The sequence below is a fragment of the Lycorma delicatula genome, chromosome 5 (assembly GCF_047948215.1).
Source record: "Lycorma delicatula isolate Av1 chromosome 5, ASM4794821v1, whole genome shotgun sequence".
Taxonomy (NCBI): Eukaryota; Metazoa; Arthropoda; class Insecta; order Hemiptera; family Fulgoridae; genus Lycorma; species Lycorma delicatula.
The window spans coordinates 105,036,285-105,061,759 of record NC_134459.1 but is presented as its reverse complement, the minus strand read 5'-3'; the positions used below and the strand labels follow the sequence as shown (position 1 = coordinate 105,061,759).

General features: G+C 30.4%; 2 protein-coding genes across 5 annotated transcripts in view; one reads left to right on the top strand and one right to left on the bottom strand.

Annotated features, from left to right (window-relative positions):
- Nucleotides 1–8,310, bottom strand: part of LOC142325266 (peroxisomal N(1)-acetyl-spermine/spermidine oxidase) — a 34,207-nt gene extending 25,897 nt beyond the window's left edge. The window contains exon 1 of one of the 2 annotated variants that reach the window (XM_075366795.1): nucleotides 8,110–8,310. In XM_075366795.1, coding sequence (XP_075222910.1) covers nucleotides 8,110–8,281 — 172 coding nt within the window. In that variant the 5' untranslated portion in view covers nucleotides 8,282–8,310. The other variant, XM_075366796.1, reaches the window with a different exon arrangement.
- A 66-nt stretch (nucleotides 8,311–8,376) lies between these two features.
- Nucleotides 8,377–25,475, top strand: part of LOC142325265 (protein TAPT1 homolog) — a 39,527-nt gene continuing 22,428 nt past the window's right edge. The window contains exons 1-6 of one of the 3 annotated variants that reach the window (XM_075366793.1): nucleotides 8,377–8,865; nucleotides 11,966–12,120; nucleotides 18,000–18,097; nucleotides 19,688–19,741; nucleotides 21,325–21,493; nucleotides 22,894–23,029. In XM_075366793.1, the coding sequence (XP_075222908.1) occupies nucleotides 8,682–8,865; nucleotides 11,966–12,120; nucleotides 18,000–18,097; nucleotides 19,688–19,741; nucleotides 21,325–21,493; nucleotides 22,894–23,029 (796 nt within the window). In that variant the 5' untranslated portion in view covers nucleotides 8,377–8,681. Of the gene's footprint in view, nucleotides 8,866–11,962; nucleotides 12,121–17,999; nucleotides 18,098–19,687; nucleotides 19,742–21,324; nucleotides 21,494–22,893; nucleotides 23,030–25,475 lie in introns of all 3 variants that reach the window. The other 2 variants (XM_075366791.1, XM_075366794.1) reach the window with 2 other exon arrangements.

The window sequence follows — 25,475 nt, the reverse complement described above, 5'->3', positions numbered from 1 at the left end:
TATTTATAAATTATTTATGATTTCAAAGAGGTTTACTAGAATAGAAGCTGATTGTTAGACCTCCCATATTACAAATAGTATATTACAAAAAATCACAAAATTATAACTGCAATAAAAATATATCTGAAAAAGGTAGCCAAATAAAATTTCTAATTTAAACATTTACTTAAAGCAAACTAATAAAAAAAATTAGCAACACAGTTGTAGAACTTTCCCATCATGCAGCTTTTTTCTGATGCACAGTTTACACACACAACTTAATTTATAATTTTATTTAAATACAATATTTTTTGTTTATTTAATTCAATGATTTAACTAAAGCGCGTGTGCATACCGTATTTCATGTGTGGATGTGGTGCTACTAGTTTCCAATTTAAATAAATTTTTACACTTTAAATACTATTAGTTTATTTAATTCTACTGCTCACCTGGGACATCACAACATAGCAGCAGCAGAAGTCCGACCGCTAAGTGGGTGTAGGGTGTGTAATGGGGAGGTGGCTGGGTTACAATCCCATTTTAATAGGGAACAAATTTGTGGATGCAACAAGATGGTAATAGAAAAACTGCAATGAAAAATACCCACTGTACTGCCTTCTACAAAGTTTCAAAATCGTTAGTATTTTTTGGAGTGGGGGTGCAATTTAGAAAAAATATTTTTATACAAAAGATGTTTTTTTATAATTTTTAAAAAATGCAACGAAAATCACTCCTTGTACTGCCTTCTATAACTCTTCAAAATTAAAACAATTTTTAGGGGTGAGAGTGAAATTTAACAAAAAAAATTTTTTACAAAAGTTGTTTGTTAATATTCACAAAATTATAAAAAAAAAACCTTAACCCACCCACTCCCTGACCTTTGCAATTGAAAATTTAATAGCATCAATGCCCCTACTATAGAAATATTATAGCCAGGTTTGGTGAAAATCAGTCAAGTAGTTCTGGAAATATAAAGTGATTTACATGCCAGCATACATTTATATGCACATTTTGTTGTGGAAATTTCGATGCAATTTTTCAGTTTTCTGGGGTCCTTTGGAGTGAATTCGTCAAGATTCAGTGAAAACCGGATATGGCCAATTTTGACCAGTTACCATACTTTCCCTTCTATATAGCTGTAATTGCTATATAAATGGGAAAGTAAAAGTGATTTCAACAGAATTTCTTTTTAATATTAATCTATAAAAAAAAAATTCAAACTGATAATAGTTACACTATGATTTCATCTGACAATTTAATCCACACTTTTTAAATTTAAATGACTCTTTATCAATGAAATTATTTCTTAAGATTTTTTTCTTTGTACATGTAAAAGGTTTCATCATAAAATATAAATCACGATGAAAATCTATATAAATAGAAATATAATATCTGAACGAAGTAAACCTAAGATTTAATTTAAGTTTTCTGATATAGGCATGAATCCAGAACATTTCAATTTAGAATTTTAATCTTGGTTATCCTTTACTGCTGAACAATTTTTTATTTTTAAAAAAGCTTACAATTCATATCATCTCTCATAAATTTGTTTAATTACTTATTCACTTAAGTAGCCACATGTATCACACCAATTAGTAACAAATTGGTAATGAGCGATAAAATAAAAGTATGTGTGAAAAATGCCAAGCTTAAGAAAGAATCAAAGTCCAGAACCTTCGTGATGAAATATTAAAATAGTTCTCTACAACGAAAATCAGAAACATGTTTTTTTTAAATCATACTTTTTTTTAAGAGATGATTCATATTTTAATTACAACTAAATAGTGTTGTAAATTCTTTAATTAGAATTACGTAATAAAAAACTGCATTATTCAAATTTATTATGAATTACTTTTTACTTATTAGTACTCAGAAAGAAACTACACAATTCTAAATGTGTGTAATTAATTAAAAAATTAAAAGTAAAAATATTAATCTAAATTTAATTTTTTTTCTTTTTTTGTTTACTTAAAAGCAGAGCAGTTATATTTGGGACTCAAGAGATATTACCAGGAATGAGATTCAAGAAATACTACCTACTTCAGTACATATATTGTGGTCTTTTTCTTTATACCTAGAACAATAACTAGAACAACCTACTATTATAATACCTAGAACAATAAAAGAGCAGAATGGAACAAATATTAAAAATTAAAATATTAGAGTGTAAATAAAACAATGAAAAACTGTGTTGAACTAATCAAATGATTGACAATGTTTGTCAATCATTTAAAAAATTAAAAAAGTAAAGCAAACTTTAAAAAAAAAAATGCATTAAAATATAATAATATTCCAACTCCTCTTTAAAATTTGAATTTCAAAAGTTGGCACTAATTAAAAACAAACTATAAGCATATTTACGAATCCTGACCTTGGCTCAAAATTAAAAAAAAAAAAAATTAAAAATTATTATCTTTTTAATTGGTTTCATTTTTTTTAAATGTTTATTTTGTCATTTAGTTTTATTGGAATATGAAAACTACAAAGACAAAAATTCTTGAAAACAAAGCTCATACAGAAAAAATTGTCTTGCAAGAAATATAAGAGAAGCAACAAGTGTTTTTATAAAAACACTTAAAGAAATGGAGAAACAGCATAAGATTACTACTAAAAGTGAGCTAAGATTCCATGTTTTAAGAGAATATTAATCAGTTTTTTACTATTTTAATAGAAAAAAATGAGGGAAATTAAATAAAAAGAAAACTAGTGAGAATGAGCGAAGGGTATCTGGAATGCAGGAATATAGATACATTGTTTTTTAACTAAAGTTTTCAGAACATTTTCTTGATTATTTACACGAAAATTCTTTGGGCATCAGAAATTTTCATCAACACTTACACAGTGTATGATAGGTTTTGAACATATATACAAAAATAAACAACCTACAAGCCAAATTGAGAATTTTTTTTATTTTAAGTTGACTGTAAATACATAGAAATAAAAGGATAACGTAATTTTTTAAATTTTCTTTTAAGGTTTCTTTAATATACAACAATTCTAAAAAAAAGTAATTAGTTAACTAAAATATCTACAAAGAAAAAAATTCAAAGAATATACAATGACTAAATGTGCAGTCATAAACTGTTATGTAATAAAAAGTAATAAGGTCTTTGCACACGTATCAGAAAAACAACAGAAAAAAAATAATAGCTTATTATTAATGAAAGTTAAATTAACAAGTTAATTATTAATCAATTACTAAAATTTATTACTTGACCTTCACACATAAAATTTTATTTTCTTAACTGAAGAAAATAAAATTTATGAATTATAAAAGTTATGAATTATTTCATAACTGAAATAATTTATTACTGAAAAAAACTCGTATACTGATTTAACAGAGAAGCATTTTAAACAGAGATAAGGCATTCTTAATGAGCACAAAAATTAAACACAATCTGTATTTAATAACCATTTAAAGAACCAAGATTAGGGCATTTATTTCAAACAAAAAAAAATCAACAGCTACAAATCCTGACATATAACTTGAGACTTCAAAACTAAAATTACAATTTAAAAAAAAGTAATTGCTGAAGTGAAAGTTTAAATTTTCTTTATTGATTAAAGTACTATAAACTAACAGGTGCTTCATTAAAACAAAATAATAACTTAGTATTACATTTCAAAATACTTACTAATAGCATTGCTGTTCATTTCTAATAAATAATTTGTTAATTTACTTAATTATAAGTTTTCTTGTATAGAGAATTACTTCTTTTTCACTTTAGTGAGAACTAACAACTGGCATATACTCATGTGTAAATTTAGTTACTTGGTTTTCACACTTATTTTGCAATAAAGTACTACAATTTATCAATCCACAGTTACTCAATTTAATATGAACAAGGAATATAATTAATGTCTTCAAATTTCTGTCAATGATAAATGATAGCATTTCAGAAATACCAGACATGTTAAATAATGAAGCAGGATCTCGGTGTAAAGTAAGTGGAATCTTTTATCGTGAAAACTAAGGTTTTTATTCTGCTCCTTTTTTTGTACAAAACAATTATTCATACCTCAAATGAATAACTATATATCATGTATTTTTATAATACTTATTGTAAAAACATATAAGACAACAAAAACTATAGGATTATTACTAAACTAGTTGGTCAGGGCAAGCTTTGCTCACCCTTCCTGTTTAGCAAGGGGACTCCTGGATCCCTTCTGTGTTCAATATTCTCATGCTTATGAGAATAATGTTGATAGATTACAATTAAATTCTGTTCAAATGATAAAACCTATCAATATATTATAATTTCTTCAGAGAAAGAGTTTGGTCAGCACAGAATTCCAAACTTTCTGAAGTACTGCTTATGGGGTTCAGAATAGTTGGTCATTATCTTAGTAGTAGTAGTTATACTTGGTTACCTGTCCTTTACATGGGTAAAAACATATTTTGCTAGGTTCTTAGTGTTACTCGACAAACACCAGGAGGAGGTAATTGTTCTTTGTTTCTACTTTTTTATGTTTTTTTTTAAATTTTGTTTTTAACTTCTTTGTGTTTTTACTTTCTTGTACAAAGTAAAGGAAGTATTGTGATCATGAAAATTTTCGGTTTTCAGATTTCAACAGAAATATCCATTTTATCTAGTTTCAGTATGATGTCTGTATATATACATATGCATCTTGCATAACTAAAAAAACAATTAGCCGTAGAATGTTGAAATTTTGGATTTATGACTCTTGTAATATCTAGTCTTGCACCTCACTTTTTGATTGCAATCGACTGAACCAAAAGTGTTCAAAAAAGCCCAAAATCCAATTGCTTTTGGATTTTGGACTTTTTCTTAACTCCAGTAATAAGCCCTCACTGAGAGCTTTTCAACGATATATCATAAGTGGTACTTATTTTCATTGGATCCAGAGTTATAGCCAAATAAAACTTTAATTAATAAAATATTTGGATCTTACAAGAGGAAGGCACATCGGTTTGAATCACTCTTCATCTCCTTTTTTTTAATTTAAATATATTGATTTATTAATAATTATTTACCTCCTGTGTAAAAAAAACCTTTACGATAAATAATAATTCAATAATAACAATAAAAAAATATAAAAAGTTATTAACGAAATAAAATTTTATGTACTTTTCATTTTAAAAAAATGTGTATATGTAATTTAATAGGCATACAAGGAAGTCATGTGGTGTGCACATCAGATTTTGTATTAAACAATTTGTGAACAACATAATCTAAAGAATAGACTTGTATACAATATTTACAGCTTTTCTCTCTGTTTTGTATATATACAGTTTTCACAAGAGATTCAGGAGACACATACAGTTGCCCACATGAGAAACACTGACTCTCCACCAAGTGGAGACCAGCCACTTGAAACACCTGTCCTTGTACTTATATATTGTCATCAAAAAAGCAACTTTAAAAGGAAACTGCAGGTGCTTAAAAGTGAAGGGCAAGTCTAAAGGAATGTTAGACTTTAAAGCTACTACTTTCCTTGATAACCAAAAGAGAAATTGAACAATATAAATAGACTTTTTTTTGTAGAAAATTTAATTTCAATTATAGCAAGTGGTTTCTAAAATTCAATATGACAAAAAAACAGTTTGGCCAAGTAACATTAATTACTAGCAGGGAAATAATTAGATTGTTACCACAAGCTATTAAAATGGCCACCATCTTGAAATTGTGAATCAATTCATAACAGCAATAGTTCTATGTTCTTTTCAGGTATAAAGACTATTTTCATGTAAATTTCAGGTCAATTGGTTGACTTGTTTTTTTTTGTGAAAGTGTAACACTCACAAAAAACAATATATGGTATTAAATGAATAAATAAAATAAAAAAATTGTCCCTACTGAGTACAAAGGTGAATTTGTTGAATAGATGGATGGTAATAATTAATGATACACTTTTTGGAACGCACAGAGTATTTACAATAGCAAATTGAATGTTTTGCTGTTTTTATCACAACTGAATTAAGCAATAACTATATTTACAATACAATTGTCTACACAATGTAGACTATAATTATACAATAAATTTACAAATGGTTTTCAAAATGAATTTCTGCTTTTGTGCTTAAAGACTTAAAGATCAAACACTGATTTACATTAATAGCAATTATTTTTTTATTTTTTTTTACAAAACACTCATACATAAAAAATAAAACCTTTTTTTTGGTATGCTTACAAATTAAATTTCATATACTTGGGTAATTTATATTAATGTTTATAAAATGTTTAATTTATAATGTTTATAAAGTCAACTGGTAAAATACAACAATTTAATAAGAAATGAGGGTACAACAAAAAAAATAAAATAAACAAGTCATAATAAAAAATATGAGGTGTATGGTTGTTGTTAGCCACATGCCTAGCTTTCCATACACTTAAAAAATAAATTCAAAACAAAAGACAAAACATTCATAACTGGCGTATTTAATGAAATAAGTTTTTCTGTCGAAAATTATCTAGCAATGAACAATTAGAATATTAATTTAATGAAGAAAGACTGTAGGATAAAAAATAGCAAAACATATTTAACAGCACCTATGTTTTGGTGTCAAATTTCATGTACATAGTGCAATGTGAAATAAATTTTACTAAATTGTGTAAATTGCCAGCCTCCGAGTGGTAGCGTCTCGGCCTTTCATCCGGAGGTCCTGGGTTCGAATCCCAGTAAGGCATGGCATTTTCACATGCTACAAAAATTGTCATTTATCTCATCCTCTGAAGCAATACCTAATGGTGGTACCAGAGGTTAAAAGAACAAAAAAGATTGTGTAAATTAATAATCTCGTAAAATGTTATTTTTTAATGATAACTGCAAAAGAAAAAAACATCAAGTAAACAAGTGTTCAAAATGTTATTATTTATTCCAATTATTAAAAGATGTCACAAAAATGTTTGGATAAATTCTATTATAAGTCCAGCACCCTTATGATGACTTACATTCTGTTTCACCTTTCATAAAAAGGTTTATGTCTAACCTGATTCTCTAATATATTTATGTACAAAATTAATATACCATCTTTAAATTGTTACGTTACATAAATTATATAAATCTAATGAGTTAAATTACTGGTTTTTTTACATTATATTATTTAAAATTTTCCAAGTATGTTTTCCTTTCCAGAATAGTAATAAACAGTTTTATAATAATATTTATTTCAAAATAAAAGAACAGTAATATTACTATGCTTTATGTAATAATCTCTATTACATAATTATTTAAGGTCATATGAATTTAATTTTGCAATAAATTCTATAGTAAAGATATAGGTAACCTGACCTGCATAACATATTTGGAAGGTTTCTGGATGTTAAGACTTCATAAGAGTGCCAGGCAATTGTAACAAAGTTTAATCACATTTTTTGACTAGCTTTTTTTAACTAAAAATTAAAATCCTTAAATAAATGTTCGAAAAAATAATTATGTCCAAATAATACAAATAACAGAGATAAAAAGTGCAATAAATAAAGAAAATTCACTAAATTAATTATAAATTATAAAATATTCATTGCAATTTACTTGTGATCTTAAAGAGAGCATTATAACAGGAGAATATCTACATAATAAAACAGTAGTTTCAAACTCTCATAATAAACATGAGATGACCTATGCTGCACACAATCTCAATTAAACATATCACTATATACACAAGTACTAATTAAAATATTTAATTAGAAAATTAATTTCCACACTGAAAATTTTTCTCATAGAGCAACTAACTACTATAGTGAAGGTATGGGATTCCAGGTTGGAACTTTTATATTTTCATCAGTAATCATTCATATCAAATATACACAAGCTAACATTTGCCTAAATACAATTCTTAACATATTTTTATTCTTGCAGCTTTGGTATTTTTTTATGTCTGCTTATCAGCAGAACTATTTCATATAAAAAGGCGTCCTGACCCACAATTTTAATAAAATATGTCGAACATTAAGAAAAGAATTAAGATCTTACCAAATGATACAATTCAAAAATATTACGTATCCTGCACATAATATACACTTCAAGGAATTTTGACAACTCAGTAACTTGGGGTGTAAATCACTTCTGAAAATTTTTAATACGTTATAAACAACTCACAACAAATTTTTTTGAAGTAAAAAAAAATTCAAAACTAGAACGTCTTAAGTGCTTAACCTCACTCACCAACTTCAATAGATATAATACGACCTCCAATTCTTTTTCTAGCTTCCAAAACTTTAAAATCCGTCATTTTATTTTTAACTAATTGGCTTGCTGCAGAAAGTCCTGCCATACCGGCACCTATTATTAATATTTTACATTTATTTTTATTTTCATCTTCAGCAGCAGAAGCCATTTTCTAATTTCAATCATCAGCGAAGAGCGGCGTAGGTTTAACAGCCGACAGCCGTGAAAACAGCTGTTTGAAGACACCAGGTGATAAGGAGGGTATTTGTTTTTGGGTTTTTTTTGTAAATTTTAAGGACATTGTCATATAGTATTTTGAAGTGAATTACATTTATGTTAGAGGGTTTCAGGAATAATTTACTCATATTTTTTAATTAGTTAATTTAAGAATGGTTTTAGTACGTAAGGTAGTATTAATGAAAAATCAGGTCAGATGTTTTCCTTTCTTTAGCCGGCATTACGTTATTGCACGAGGTTTTGAGGTTAAGTTGTGAAAGTTTCCTGGTGTTTATTTTTTTCTATTGATAGTGTTTGTGTTTTGATTAGATGTCATTGACTTTATTATTACAATGTCGCAAGAACTGACTGATACGTTTGAAAAAAAAATAAAATTTAGATCAATTTCTTCTACCACCGATCCTGGTATATCAGCAGCATTTAATAACAAAGTTGAAGAACTTTCACAGAGACCGAGATCTAAATCGGAGCAGAAGTATAAAAAGAAGGATTTACACTTAGCAACCAGTGATGATGGTGAGCTTGCTAACTTTTATGTATTTGTATAATTCTTAATCTCTTTTACTATGCTACTGTTTCATATTTTACAGCACCCACATACAGTGCCCATGAAATGCTTGGTGTCTATCTTGTGTTATCTATTTATAGGAGATTTGTGTATGGTTTAGAAAATAAATTGCCAAGTACAGTGGAGTAGATAGTTGAATTGAGTGAGAAGCCTTGTTCATTTGTGTAATCATCTTTAGACTGCTTAAAGAATTTGAACAAGGTCAAATAAAAATATTGGTAGTGTATCAGGGGATGTTTTAATTTAATGAGAAGTAGATTTTATGTTACTTTATGACCATTGAAAGTATTTTTTTTTACTGGATTCCATATAACTGAATAGATAGCATCTAAAAGGGAAAATGAAACAGGTGAATGTAATTTGAAAATCTTAAGAGGTTTTGCCTTTTTGGTTTCTACTTATATCCTACTTCTATTTTGTAAATTAGCTCTTAAATAGGTAATTAGGAAAGATCTAAGGTCTGTCATTAACCAGTAAACACTGTATCCTTGAGTTGAGCTTTTGTATAGTTTACATGTGGATATATAGAAAGCCCCCCCCCCCATTGAACCATAAAAATCACAAAAAATAGTATATATATAGGTGACCAACCGTTCCAGCCTGTCTTTTATAAGTTCTGTACTCCTACAAAAAGGTGTCCTCCACTTTGATATTTGAAGACTAATCTGTAAATGCAGAGCTGATCCGTTGCGTGTGTTGTGTCATATTTGTGTTGTTAGAAGTGATATTGTATATAGTATATGTTGTTAGAAGATGATACATTAACAAAAAATATTCCTTTAATGGAAAAGTACTCATTAAATAATAATTAATAGACATGTAAGCATAATTACAATATAAAATGTTACAAATGTTTTCATTTTGCATTTATCATGTTATAGTGTATTCTGTATTTTTATTGCAATAATTAAAATGTTTCTTTTATTTACAATATCCTTTTCTTCAATTTATTTGTGTCCTCCTTTTATTGTAAAAACGTTTGTCACCTTATATGTATAATATATATAAAAAAACCAAAATTTTAAGACACAAAACATACAACTACTGTAAAAAAATCTAAAACTCCTATTAAAAAGTATGTAAAATATTAGCACTCTGGAGAAACAAGAACACCTGGTCCAAAACTTCTTTATTGTTGCCCAGGATTTGACGAAAATTCCTGGGCAATACAAATTTACAAAGCAAGGCCTTCTCTCTTTTTCTGTTTAGCCTCTGGAACTACCGTAAGGTATTACCTCAGAGGATGAATGAGGATGATATGTATGAATGTACATGAAATGTAATCTTGTACATGCTCAGGTCGACTGTTCCTGAGATGTGTGGTTAATTGAAACCCAACCACCACAGAACACTGGTATTCACAATCTAGTATTCAAATCCGTATAAAAGTAACTGCCTTTACTAGGATTTGAACCTTAGAACTCTCGACTGAAATCATCTGATTTGTGATGATGAGTTAACCACCAGATCAGCTCGGAAATTATGGCGCAAGGCCGTATAACATATGCATTACTCCTTGTAATGAATCGTGTGGATAAATAAATGTTATTTTTATTTAAAAAATCCATACGCACGTGCACGCACACACACACACACACACCAGTTTTTTTTGGGGGGATAAAAAATTATGTCTGTGATTTACAAATATTTTGAAAGCAAGTTTGAAACTTTGATTTCAATCAACTGGCTTGTGTTACATATCAAATGAAAGCCAATTAAAAGAGCTTCAATAAACTACTTCAGTGTTAAATCAAGCTAAATTGAAGATAACAAAATTTTTAAATGTAACTATCAGCAGTTTGTATTGGAATAAATTATTAATTAATAAGATTATTAATATGTTACTATTGATATAGTGAATATAATTTTATTAAAGTTTGTATAAATAAAAGACAATCTTTGATTTATGTGTGCCCTAATAATTCAAAAACTATTTAACCTGTTTCGCTAAAAATTTCACAATTTATTATTTATCCCGGTAGTGTTTATGTGTTATTAGTTCCATAATGTTTAATAATTTAATAATATAGTGTTTAATCACATAATTGCTGTCTGAGCAAGTAGATTTTTATGATTTAATGAAGAAATATTATTAATCAAAATAAATTGATTGTTATGTATTTAAAGTATTGGTTGTTTATTATCTTATTGGGTATTTATTATCTAAAAATAGGTTTTGTAATGAATGTTAACATCTAGAAACTTATGAAACATTACAGATGTACATCAGCTTCTACGGAGTTCTGAAAAGCAAAATGATATATTTATCTTTTGATTTCTGAAAACCATTTTGAAGTAGAACTTATAAAGTAAATAGTTTGCATTTGTTAATAATAATTTGGTTTGCAGGTGTGTCTTTGAAATACGTTGATCATACATTCTATTTATTGTTCACTTATAATTTGACACTTTAAAATGAGTTTGTGCATTAAGGATATAGAAAGACAACTGCATGACGAACACTATAAATCAAGCAAGTTTTGCTGAACACTTGTTTTTTTTATATTATAAAATTATCCAATAAAAGCTGTTTAAGAAAAAGGTTAAGCATCTTTTTGTTTAAAAGGTTACCACATATTGATTTTTCCTGTTTTTAGAGCTTGAACCAAATAGTTGATGGTATCACTTCATCTTAAACTCATTTTTACTTTCACAACTAAACACACAATAAATTGTGTAGATAGTTGTAAAAAATATGTTATGCCATATGTGTTTTTATTTTATGCTCTTTTGTCATTTTCTTTCTTATTGTAAAATACTGACATTTTAATCAATTAATTACAGATTGATATTTTCAAGACAAATCATAATTTTTATCATGACTAATGGTTTTTCATTCCTATCATTTTCTCTTAGTAAGTTTACAATTTTAATTTTTTAAATGTTGGTGTTTTATTTCTTAACATATTACTCTTCTGTGTGCTTTTTGATGAGAAAAGCAAGTTATTCTACTCAGCTAAGTTTATTTCTGCTTGATAACTTGGCTGTAAAAGTTACATTATACTTTCATTTCTTTTTAACATTATGATTATGTTTTACTTTTAGAAGACCCTTCTCTGTGGAGTTTTCTTGGTGTAGAATTAACAAGAGGATATATATTAGAACATGAAGAGGAACAGTACTCTGCTAGAAGAGAAAAAGTTTATTCTTTTATGAAAATTCCTAGAGAAGTTGAAAAGTTTATGGCCTATGGATTCTTTCAGGTTTGTTAATCACACAAGTTGTACTACTTAGCTGGTTTTTATTTGATTCTTTAAAAAAGTAATTATAAGATAATCTAATTGTTTCCACTTCCTGCTCAGTTGTTATTCATTGGTTATTAGTTGATAGGTGTTTTGTGTGTTAAAATAATTGTTATGTAATTAAGATATCACCCACGTAAGGTCCTTAGCATAAGCAGCTATTGGTTCTTGTGATATTTCTTTCTTTTATAACTAAATTATTAATTTTTATCAGTTATGATATTCAAAATTTTAAATATCTTGAAGCTAAAAAATTATTCGCATTACATTATAAAATCTGAGACTTTTCACAGTTAATGCCAGTCAGAACGTTGTAATTTATATTAAGTTTTTCTTAATTGTTTGTTGTTATTAATCTTATGTGTTGATATAAAAATAATAACAAAATTAGTCTTTTATGGAAGATAGAGAAATTTAATAGGTTCAAGTGTATCAGTTTTAACAGGTTCTAAAAAGTAGGTGTCTTATAGGGATTAAGCCGCCCTCCGTGGTGCAAGTGGTAGTGTCTCGGCCTTTCATCTGGAGGTCCTGGATTTGAATCTTGCTCAGGCATAGCATTTTTCATATGCTACATTTACATATCCCATGCACAAGCTTCAAGCTTATGTGGCGATATCATCAAGCAAAAAGAAAGAAAAAAGTGGCTTAACCTTTCTTCTTCTTTATTTTTCCTGTTTAGCCTCCGGTAACTACCGTTCAGATAATACTTCAGAGGATGAATGAGGATGATATGTGTGAGTGTAAATGAAGTGTAGTCTTGTACATTCTCAGTTCGACCATTCCTGAGATGTGTGGTTAATTGAAACCCAACCACCAGAGAACACCGGTATCCACGATCTCATATACAAATCCGTGTAAAAATAACTGGCTTTACTAGGACTTGAACGCTGGAACGACTTCCAAATCAGGTGATTTGGGAAGACGTGTTTACCATTAGACCAACCTGGTGGGTTGGCTTAACCTTTGCCTCAGTTTCAAAGACTCTAGGTCAGTTCCAAGATCAGGGTCTTAAATTCTGGAACTTTCTTTAATAAAGTAGTAAAATTTATAATAATAATCTATAATTTAAGGGAGGGGAGGTTAATGTTAAACTGCATCTGTGAATTAAGATTTGCTGCTTAACTGAATGGTCTATACCTACCATGATAATACAAAGGTTATTAGAAGAGTCCTCCTCTATGAATCATGAGACCTTGCCGTTGGTGAGGGGGCTTGAGTGCTCAGGGATACAGAGTAGCTGGACCGAAGGTGCAACCATATCGGAGAGGTATCTGTTGAGAGCCAGACTAAGGAATGATTCCTGAAAGAGGGCAGCAGCTCTTTCAGTAGTTGTTAGGGGCGTGAGTCAGGACGACTTAAACGGCCGTATCAACATCACTCAGTCCTCTGAGTACTGCGCAGCTGAAAGCAATGGAAAACTACAGCTGCTTTTTTTCCAAGAAAATGTGGCTCTGCATTTTCACATATACAATAATGGAGGCGCCTTCCTTGGTAAAATATTCCGGAGGTAAAATAGTCCCCCGTTCGGATCTCCGGGTGGGGACTACTAAGGAAGGGGTCACCAGAAAATTAAAAAATAACATTCTACGAGTCGGAGCGTGGAATGTTAGAAGCTTAAAAAAGGTTGGTAGGCTAGAGAATTTAAAAAGGGAAATGGATAGGGTAAACGTGGATATAGTAGGAATTAGTGAGGTTCGGTGGGAAGAGGAAGGCGACTTTTGGTCGGGTGACTTTAGAGTAATTAACTCAGCGTCAAATAATGGGCAGGCAGGAGTAGGTTTCGTGATGAACAAGAAAATAGGGAGGAGAGTGGAGTATTTCAAGACGCATAGCGATAGAGTCATTGTAATAAGGATAAATTCAAAAACCTAAACCGACAACGATTGTTAACGTCTATATGCCTACAAGCGCCCATGATGATGATGAGGTAGAATGTGTATACGAAGAGATTGATGAAGCAATTAAACACGTAAAAGGAGATGAAAATTTAATAATAGTTGGAGATTGGAATGCAAGCATTGGAAAAGGCAAGGAAGGAAATATAGTGGGTGAATACGGGCTGGGCAAAAGGAATGAAAGAGGGGACCGACTTATAGAGTTTTGCACGAAGTATAATTTAGTAATTGCCAACACCCAATTTAAAAATCATAATAGAAGAATATACACTTGGAAAAAGCCAGGCGATACTGGAAGGTATCAGATAGATTATATCATGGTTAAGCAAAGATTTAGAAATCAACTCGTTGACTGCAAAACTTACCCTGGAGCAGACATTGATAGCGACCATAATTTGGTGATAATGAAATGTAGATTGGGGTTTAAAAACCTGAAGAAAAGGTGTCAGATGAATCGGTGGAATTTAGAGAAGCTTGAGGAAGAGGAGGTAAAGAAGATTTTTGAGGAGGACATCGCTAGAGGTCTGAGTAAAAAAGATAAGATAGAAAATGTAGAAGAAGAATGGGAGAATCTTAAAAAGGAAATTCTTAAATCAGCAGAAGCGAACTTAGGCGGAATAAAGAGAACTGGTAGAAAACCTTGGGTTTCAGACGATATATTGCAGCTGATGGATGAACGTAGAAAATATAAGAATGCCAGTGATGAAGAAAGTAAAAGGAACTATCGGCAATTAAGAAATGCTATAAACAGGAAGTGCAAACTGGCGAAAGAAGAGTGGATTAAAGAAAAGTGTTCAGAAGTGGAAAGAGAAATGAACATTGGTAAAATAGACGGAGCATACAGGAAAGTTAAGGAAAATTTTGGGGTACATAAATTAAAATCTAATAATGTGTTAAACAAAGATGGTACACCTATATATAATACGAAAGGTAAAGTCGATAGATGGGTGGAATATATTGAAGAGTTATACGGAGGAAATGAATTAGAAAATGGTTTTATAGAGGAAGAAGAGGAAGTTGAGGAGGATGAAATGGGAGAAACAATACTGAGATCTGAATTTAAGAGAGCATTAAAAGATTTAAATGGCAGGAAGGCTCCTGGAATAGACGGAATACCTGTAGAATTACTGCGCAGTGCAGGGGAGGAGGCGATTGATAGATTATACAAACTGGTGTGTAATATTTATGAAAAAGGGGAATTTCCGTCAGACTTCAAAAAAAGTGTTATAGTAATGATACCAAAGAAATCAGGAGCAGATAAATGTGAAGAATACAGAACAATTAGTTTAACTAGTCATGCATCAAAAATCTTAACTAGAATTCTATACAGAAGAATTGAGAGGAGAGTGGAGGAAGTGTTAGGAGAAGACCAATTTGGTTTCAGGAAAAGTATAGGGACACGGGAAGCAATTTTAGGCCTCAGATTAATAGTAGAAGGAAGATTAAAGAAAAACAAACCAACATACTTGGCGTTTATAGACCTAGAAAAGGCATTCGATAACGTAGACTGGAATAAAATGTTCAGCATTTTAAAAAAATGAGGGTTCAAATACAGAGATAGAAGAACAATTGCTAACATGTACAGGAACCAAACAGCAACAGTAGCAATTGAAGAACATAAGAAAGAAGCCATAATAAGAAAGGGAGTCCGACAAGGATGTTCTCTATCTCCGTTACTTTTTAATCTTTACATGGAACTAGCAGTTAATGATGTTAAAGAACAATTTAGATTCGGAGTAACAGTACAAGGTGAAAAGATAAAGATGCTACGATTTGCTGATGATATAGTAATTCTAGCCGAGAATAAAAAGGATTTAGAAGAAACAATGAACGGCATAGATGAAGTCCTACGCAAGAACTATCGCATGAAAATAAACAAGAACAAAACAAAAGTAATGAAATGTAGTAGAAATAACAAAGATGGACCACTGAATGTGAAAATAGGAGGAGAAAAGATTATGGAGGTAGAAGAATTTTGTTATTTGGGAAGTAGAATTACTAAAGATGGACGAAGCAGGAGCGATATAAAATGCCGAATAGCACAAGCTAAACGAGCCTTCAGTAAGAAATATAAGTTGTTTACATCAAAAATTAATTTAAATGTCAGGAAAAGATTTTTGAAAGTGTATGTTTGGAGTGTCGCTTTATATGGAAGTGAAACTTGGACAATCGGAGTATCTGAGAAGAAAAGGTTAGAAGCTTTTGAAATGTGGTGCTATAGGAGAATGTTAAAAATCAGATGGGTGGATAAAGTGACAAATGAGGAGGTATTGCGGCAAATAGATGAAGAAAGAAGCATTTGGAAAAATATAGTTAAAAGAAGAGACAGACTTATAGGCCACATACTAAGGCATCCTGGAATAGTCGCTTTAATTTTGGAAGGACAGGTAGAAGGGAAAAATTGTGTAGGCAGGCCACGTTTGGAATATGTAAAACAAATTGTTAGGGATGTAGGATGTAGAGGGTATACTGAAATGAAACGACTAGCACTAGATAGGGAATCTTGGAGAGCTGCATCAAACCAGTCAAGTGACTGAAGACAAAAAAAAAAAAAATAGAAGAGTATGATATTTTCATAAATTTATATTAATTAATATGTCAAAATTTATCATTTTCAAGAAATAGAAATTTAATTTAATCTTCATTTTGGGGATATTTAGAATCTTGAGCACACACCTTTGTTGTGTAACTGTTTTAAGTGAGAGGCATTGAACATTTTCTTCAGTTGAAGGAGGAGTGTCGCATTCTATTGATTGTTCTTCTTCTTTTTTACTTTTTGATGGGCACCAGAGGTTGCAAGGATCATGAGGGATAAGGGAGCTTGAATCTTTGTGATATTATTAAGGATTATTCTTGCATTTTAATAAGAAGAATAATTTAAATAACACATTTCACTTTTTATTTAATGTAATGGTTATGAATGGGACCCCTTTACAGAAAGAAAAGCTGCAAAGTAAAGGTAGCTCTTCAAAACTATTGATATAGTAGTTTCTATTCAAATGCCTTACTTTGAGGAAAGATGACTCGAAGCTGAGCATACCTTTTTTTTCTAAAAAGGACAGTTAAGATGCGACATTATTTCAGTTCTCATATATTAAAGTGGACAAAAAGTTGGAACTTATTTCATATTTCTGAAGGTAGAATCCATTTTGAAAAATAACTTTAATTTTGGATTACTTAATTTTTTGTAAATTGAAAGTTTGGATGTTTACAAGTTTGTTTGGGAATTAGGTGGTTTAAAACATTTAGATGCCATTAAGTTTTTTAACAGCTCCAAAGGTATAATACCTCTTGAAAAATACTTCTTTGAATATTTTATTGTTTATAAGAAATTAAGAGGATTAAAATTTTGTTATCATTAAAATTTTTTATTTGACTCTAATGGTAGGAATTGCTTTGAAAAAGAACAGTTTGAATAACTCAATATTTTAATCTTTTCCCATGCTATTCAAGGGGGTTTTTAAGTGATAAGCCTTTTTTTATGTGCACTGCATATGAAAATTTACTGTAAAAGCTTTCTGGATTATAAAACTTAAGGTGCAGTGAATGTCTTAAGCTTTGTGTAGCTTAAGTGGTTACGTAATGTAAAACTTGTTTATACTATTTGAAAATATGTAACAAGTTCATACATATATACATGAACACAAATTGGAAATGTTAAATATATTTTTTATTGGTGTCTACAGAACATTATATTGGCCTCTCAAATGTATACATATAAATATATATATATATATATGTTCATGTATATTATGTACTGACTGATGATGTGGGATCCTGCGAAAGTCGACTATTGGTGTTAGTTGTTTTAGGTTTTTTTCTTACTGTGTTTGGTGGTTAAGTTGTTGTCTTTTGATATACATGTATATTTATCAAAAGACAGATAAAGATATATTAGAGTGTGTGTGTGTTTTATTCATTAATTTTTTTGTATATTTTTTCTAGTGTGCAGATTCTTTTCTATTCGTTTACACTTTTCTTCCAATGCGTTTTCTTCTTGCGTTATGGAATCTTATTACACAACCTGTTAAAAAATGTTTTGGGTAAGTCAGCTTATTAATGATTTTAAATATTTGCTTATTGTATCATTTTTTTTTTTGTCGGAGGAAAGAAAATTTTTACTGGATATCACCTGCCCTCACACAGGTGGTAGTGTTGGGCTCTCACCGGCTAAAAACTCTCCCCCTTGCTGACATCATCTGGAGATCAGAACCCACCCAATCATTACTCAGTCCCTAGTCAGTGTGTATTTGGAAGCCTCCTGTATCATCATTCTCTAATGTCCTCCATCTATTGCAGTGAAAAACAACATGTATTGGGCTGTCAGCCTCTCCACAGTAACTTGTTTTCAGCTCAACCTCTTGGATAGAGGTAGGACCTTAAGCAGCCGTGGCTACTCAGGCACTGGTAATTGACCTTACCAAAGCTCCACCCTACCCAGAGCACAACCTGTAATATCAACTTTTAGGTTCACTTTCCCTTTGTGGAAAGTGAACCTAAAAGTCACAGCAGGTCTCCCACCTGCTGTGCCATTGGTTTAGGAGGACCTCGTATGTCTCACTCCTCTCCTTCCCCTGATGGCATTTGGAATCTGATCTTGCCAGTAGATCTAGTGGTGTTGTTCTCGCTACCACAAATATCGCCTCGGATGAGACCATTCTATATCCAAACCATATTCACAGCGACATCTTCCTCCGTTTCCTCTCTGTAATTGTCCTGTTGAGTTTCAACTGGAGTACCCTTATCCACACTGGAGCTTCATATAGTAATATTGAATGAGTGACATGTGCATATAACTTCCTCCTTGAAGTCCTGAGCCTGATAACATTTGCAAGCAAAACACTTAACATTCCCACGACCCTCAGCTTTCTTCACCACCTGCTTAATGTGGTATCCTCCTGTGGTCCAGCCATACATAGCTGAATATATATGATATTCAGCTAATGGATCATTACCTCTCCAACCTCAAATCTTATTTGCTCCATCTTCCGCTGACGTATCTTAATAACCACTTTAGTCTTTTCTGTAGCAAGTTGTAGGCCCCTGTGAGCAAATTCGTTTCTTACCAGGTTGATGGCAGCATTCCTCCTTATCACCTCTGCTTCCATTTTTCCCTGTACAATTATTACCAGGTCATCCTCAAAGGTGACAGAGATTACCCCTTCCAGATACTCAACTCCAAGAATCTCTACATATATGACATTCCAAAACAGTGGTGCAATGATAGAGCCCTGGGAAACACTTCTCTGCACATCAAGGTTGACCTTGCCGCCATATCTCTGAGCAACCTTTCTCCAACGTGGTATTTTTGTATGACTCATAAGGATTGACTTCTTTGGCTTTAAGAGCCTTAAGAACTGCAGCTTATGTAACACTGTTATGCACATTTATTACATCCAGAAAAACAACAGCTGGAATCAGCCTTCTGATTATTATACCATTTTTTAACTAATATTAGGTGTACTTCCTTTAAATTAATTAATTGCAAATTTGTTGAACAAATTTGCAATAAATTATATTTTTAATGTTTTACAAAATGTTAAGGGAGTTTATTTGGTGTAAGTGTATAGTCTTTATTTAAAAAATAATCATCTTGCCTGTGTATTTATACTAAATATTGTTTCAAATTCCAGAAATTTACCTCCAAGACATGTGCCGGCCTTAAGGAAGCATTTAAATAAGATCCGGTGGGTCATTCATTAATGTTTGTATGATATTCCTGCTTTGAAATTAGGTTGTGTCAGGAATAAAAATTTTGAAAATTGGAATTGTGAATAATTGCTTTGAATTGACATTTTTGTTTGTAATAAAAAGCTTTTTGAGTGTAATTTGATGATTAATATTATGTGTAAAAAACCTCACATAATTTGGCATGTTTTAATTTTTTTTGTTGTCGTTTAAGTCAGTACTTTTAAAACATTCTAGGAGAATTTGATGGATAATTTGATATGATCAGTTTAATTTGGTGGTGTACTTGTACTAACACAAATCTTTGATTAGTATAATCTTACAGACTATTCTGTAGAACAAAATTATGTTTCTTAGCTTAGCTTAAACTGTAATTTAGCCAGAATTGCTGATGCTTGTGAGGGTAGATTATATTGTGAATGGTCTATAGAAGAGTAAACAACTATTATTGTTAACTAATAAACTACTAATATATTACAAGTGATACATAAATCGCGTAATATAATTAATTATATTGTATTTCCATGTTCTATTACGTATAATTGATAAATTTTAATAATGAAAACTAAAAAAAATATAATAAAAAATTATTTAAAAAAAAAAAGCTTATTATGTGTTTTATGTCACTTTATCTAATGTATTTTCTGTGAATAATGACTGTAATTTACAGATACAGGTGTTCGAATACAGACTGATGGTTTGTGTGTTTTTTGTTTTTTTTTTATTACTACTAGAATGACAAACTGCTAGTTTAAGGTTTAAACAGTTTAGAATAACTTAAATGTCATTATTAATTGAAAGAGTGATGTTGAATTATTGGTCACTTTATGACTGCTGTTTGAATATTATTCAATTTTTTCCGTTTGAAGATAATAAAGTACAGAAATACTTTCATACACTTTTGTAGAAACCCATTTTAAAGGAACTTTGTATTACTTTATATTTTTTTAAGTTTTATGTTGTAAATGACTGTGGTGTAAACTGTAACAGGAGCAACTTAGTTTGATGTGTTACTACACCAATAAAAACACCCTTTTAAAAAATGTAATTGCAATAATAAAAATATCAGTAATGTAATATAATTAAAATAGCAGTTTTTCTTCTAAAAATTGTAAAATAACATTTGTTGTCTTTATTTTGTAGTTATTTTTATTCTGGCCATTTCCAACACTGTTCGAGTACTATTACCCTTCTACTGTGATAAAAAACAAACTAATAATTATTTGTTGAGACATGCTTTATGAAAAAAAAAAAAAATGATAGATTGATGGTTTTTATATGAAATTACATTTGTTATGATGGTTCAGTAACTTGATGGAACAAACTAAGTTATTTTATTATTGTATGCATAGCCCCTGCTATTTTTTAGTAAGAACTATTTTAATACAGCTTTAATTAGCCTGGTATGTGAGTTTTAAGTAAGGTGGTGAACTAATTCTTTTATAATCTGATTTTTTTTGCAACATAAGAAATATTTTACACAGTAACATTTTGGATATAAAGTAATAGTATTAGCCTACCCGTGATGATTTTTTAAAAAATTATTGAAATTGCTGTTGTTAATTATTTTTTTTTTTTATAGGAGGAAATCAAAAATATATTTAAAACCAGCTGAAATATGTGATTTATTAAAAGCTAGTATTTTAATTGTAACAAGTGGCCTAATGTTTTATGTTGATACTTCAATGGTATATCATTTAATTAAAAGCCAATCTGTTATTAAGTTGTATATATTTTATAACATGCTTGAGGTAAAGTATATTTCTATAATAAAATACAGTTTTTAAAAATTTTATTTTTATGTTATGCTCTTTTATTTAACTTTTTTTATTCATTTGTAGAAAACACATAGGTATGCTTGCTTAAATACATCTATAAAATATATATTTAAATATAAAAAAAAGAAAAAAATGTATAAAATGTGTTAAGTCTGAAACATGTGTGAAACTTAATTACAATTACTAGTCATCAGTTACTTGATTTTTAAACTGTTTGATTTTTCAAACTGTTCCATTAATGTAGTGATTTCACAGCTAACAATTTTCTTTTTTCTTAGGGGATTCTATCCATGATCATCTAATTACACTTTAAAGTTAAACTTTAGAGAGTGTTTCATGATTCTTTCTACCCATACTTCTTTCCTACGCTTATTTTATACTTTTATAATACTTTCAACTCGTAACTTCTTCTCATCTTTGTTATTTTTACTTAATTATTTACCTTTTTTTATATTGTTATGTTCTAGCTTTAGTTGTTTGATATGCTAGATTTTAAGGATCCAGGTTTAAAAATGGTTGTGGATTTTCCTGCTCAGTTTACTGAAGAAGATAAGTAAATATGGCTCATAAGAAATATTCACTGTAAACTGGTTCTGTCATTCATTATGAAGCTATGCCATTAAGGAGAGTAACCTATTTAAACGGCTCTTTTTATTTTTTCTCCCTTGCTAATAAGAAAGTAATTATATCATTTTTAGATTTTTTAATGTGAGAAAGTTGTGTTAGGAATCAGTTACATGGAATGATAACAGTCTTGCTGTGACTCCATTAAAACTATTATAGTTATACTGATTAAGTTGCTCAGTGGCTTAGTACAAAATCAGCGAGTGGCTAATAGCTAGGGATTTGATATTTAAACCAGTACAGTTAGATCAAGAATCTGGTATAATATTGTGTCTTGGATCAGTCTTGAATAATTCACAACTATCAGAAATTTATAATGACTTTGTAATGTGAAAATTGTGAAAAATTATTTCACTGATGGATGTTAAATGGATTAGACTATAAAGGGTGCATACGCCCGGGATTCCTCTAGTTTATTATGTACCCAAGTTTAAATTAGTCTTTTCTTAATAACTAAAATTTCACTTTTGTGGCATTCTTATTAATTTATATTACTATGAGGTAAAATTATTTTGGGTGAAGTTTTAATAAGTATGATATATATAAATTGAATTATTTCCCTGCAATTTTTTTTACTTCAATTGAGTTCTGTGACTGTCTGATGTTAAAATTAATTGTTTCAATTAAGTTTGTTTGGTAAAGGACAAAAAAAAGTTCTATTTTATGTTAAATGTACTTGATATATAATTAAATCTTAAATAATATATTTTATTTTATATTTTATGATTTTATTGTTATTTTCATTTAAGGTGGGTGATAGATTATTCTCGGCTTTTGGACAAGATATTATTGATGCATTATTTTGGACAGCAACAGAACCTAGAGATAGAAAAAGAGAACATTTAGGTGTTATACCTCATCATTTATTTGCTATTGTTTATGTCTGTATCCTTTTAATTATGTGATTTTATTGTTGTTGTAATTTTTGTCATTTTTAAATGGTACTGAAATATGTAGCACTTGTCTGTTTGATGTTATACAACTGCAGGCAGTTAGAAATGGATCAAACCTGAAAATTGACATGGTGTAGTGCGTTTCTCAAGAATTACTAGCACACTTAATCAGAAAGTGAGAAATTATATGGATTCCTATTACCTTTTTTTATTAAATAGAGCATTCCAAGCATATCAAAATTAAGTGATTTTTAGCCCTGCAAGTAACATCTTTTTTCTTCAAGAAAGCCACAAGGACTGGCATACAAAGGGCACTAGGAAAGTTTTGTAATATGACTTTATATTTTATAATTCTTCAAAATTTCCACCACATATTATACACTTCTCCATCCTATGAAACCAGTTTTCAAAGAAATCTTGTCTTGTTTTATTGGAGATTTGGGTACATTCATCATCCCAAGTCCTTAGGAGGTTATCATCGCTCAAAAAATGTCTCTCAGTCTGTTCTTCACCTGGGAAAATAGCACTAAGTCACATGGAGTGAGGACAGGACTGTAGAGAGGGTGCTCTAACACTTTTATTCTAGTACTGGCAAAGTACTTGGTGCAAATTTTGGAGCAATGCGCTGGAGTGTTATCATGGTAAAGAAATTGGTGTGTCTATCCTTGAGTTTGGGCGCAGCTTCTTGAGAGCTTTGACAGCTTTAGGCAGTTGTTCCTGATTGTACCACTTCCCTGTAACTGTCTTCTGAGTTTCAAACACTCTCTAAACTCCTTTCTAACAAAATTAAAATGGCCACCATTCTCATCTTCACTAATGTAGCTTTTCAAACTGCCCATGGGGATCTCCTCTTTGAACACCCACACATTGTTCTGAGCCTTGGTTGGGATGCCATAATAGTATAGTTAAGTTTCATCACCTACCACAATACTGTTCACATTGGGATATTCCCATTTTCAAACTTATTCAGCATTTTATGGCACCATGACAAGACAATGATCTGATCATTGGTCAAGTTAAGCAGCACCCAAATGGTACAAAGGTTTCTAAGTTGCAGGTTATTTCACAGAATAACATGAACTGCTTTGCAGGATATTTCACAGAGTAACATGAACTGCTGGTGCATTAATGCCCATGGACACCTCTATGTGGTAGTCAGTCACATGCCTGTCTATCTCAAACATTTTTTGTACTGAAGCAGTGTTTCTTCAGTCACTGTTAAAGATGATTAACCTGAAATTGGAGTATCCTCAAGGCCAAAATTTCCTCTTTCAAAATCTCAGTACCAGCTAAATATTGTTGTACAGTGAGGACACCCATTCAAACTCAGGACAGGAGTCATTTCTTCTAAACACTAATCAACACTTAACTCGCATGCAAAACTGCCCAGTATTCACTTTTTGACTATGATGACATACTACCTCTTTTCAGTAATACAGTTAAAAATCAAATGACACTAAAACATGATAAAATAGCTACAGTGCAGATATATTACAGCTGTGTCTGTCTAGCTGTGTATCTTCTAAATATGTGCTAATTTGTAACTGCCTGTGTTGATCTGTTCCATTGTTTTGGAAAACTTTTCTCATGCCCGTTGTAATAATGAATGTTATTACTCAGAAAAAACAACTCTGACTGGTTTCCCTTGTAGCTTGGTGTTTTATGTGTGTTAATTATATCCATGAGTAAAATGAGGAATGGCAAAGATAAAGATTACTCTATTCCTTTTTAACATGAAGTGCATCATTACATTAACTACTCTTACTCAGTGACTAGGGAATCTACAAGCATTATGTGCATTAAGTGCAGTTTAGATGGCAGTAAGCATATGATTTGTGAGTATGGCTTACTTAGATTCAAGTTATAAAAACAGTTTAAGTATTTTTACATTTATTCTGCTGTAAGTGGGAATATTTATAGTTATTGTAAGAGAAATCAAGATTGCTATTTTAAGGAGGTTTGAACTAGTCAAATGAACATCAAAACATTTTCTACTAGCTTTGTAATTTTTATGTGAATGACTTCTACATGAACACATAATATACTGAGTTTAAAAACATGTGGGTCACCAAATGCAATGATCTCCACCCTATTGATTTGCTTCCTACTGGTATATTGAACTAAAGATTTCTTCCTATATTCTCATTCCTTAAAGGTCGGAATTTCGCTATATTTTCTGGTTCCTATGTATTTTTGGTCCAATAAGTAATAAGATTCAGTGAATATTTTAGAAAAAAAAAGTTTTTGTAGCCAACGCCACTTGAAAAAAGCTGACAACAAAGTTGTAGGACTTTCCTGTCATGCAGCTAAAGCTGTATTCTAGGAAAGTCCTACAATTGTGGGGTTCAACCGGGTAATCAAGTTCAAGACCCAGTCAGCCAGACCAAGTTACTTTTTTACACTTTAAATATTATTAATTTATTTAATTCTATCGTTCA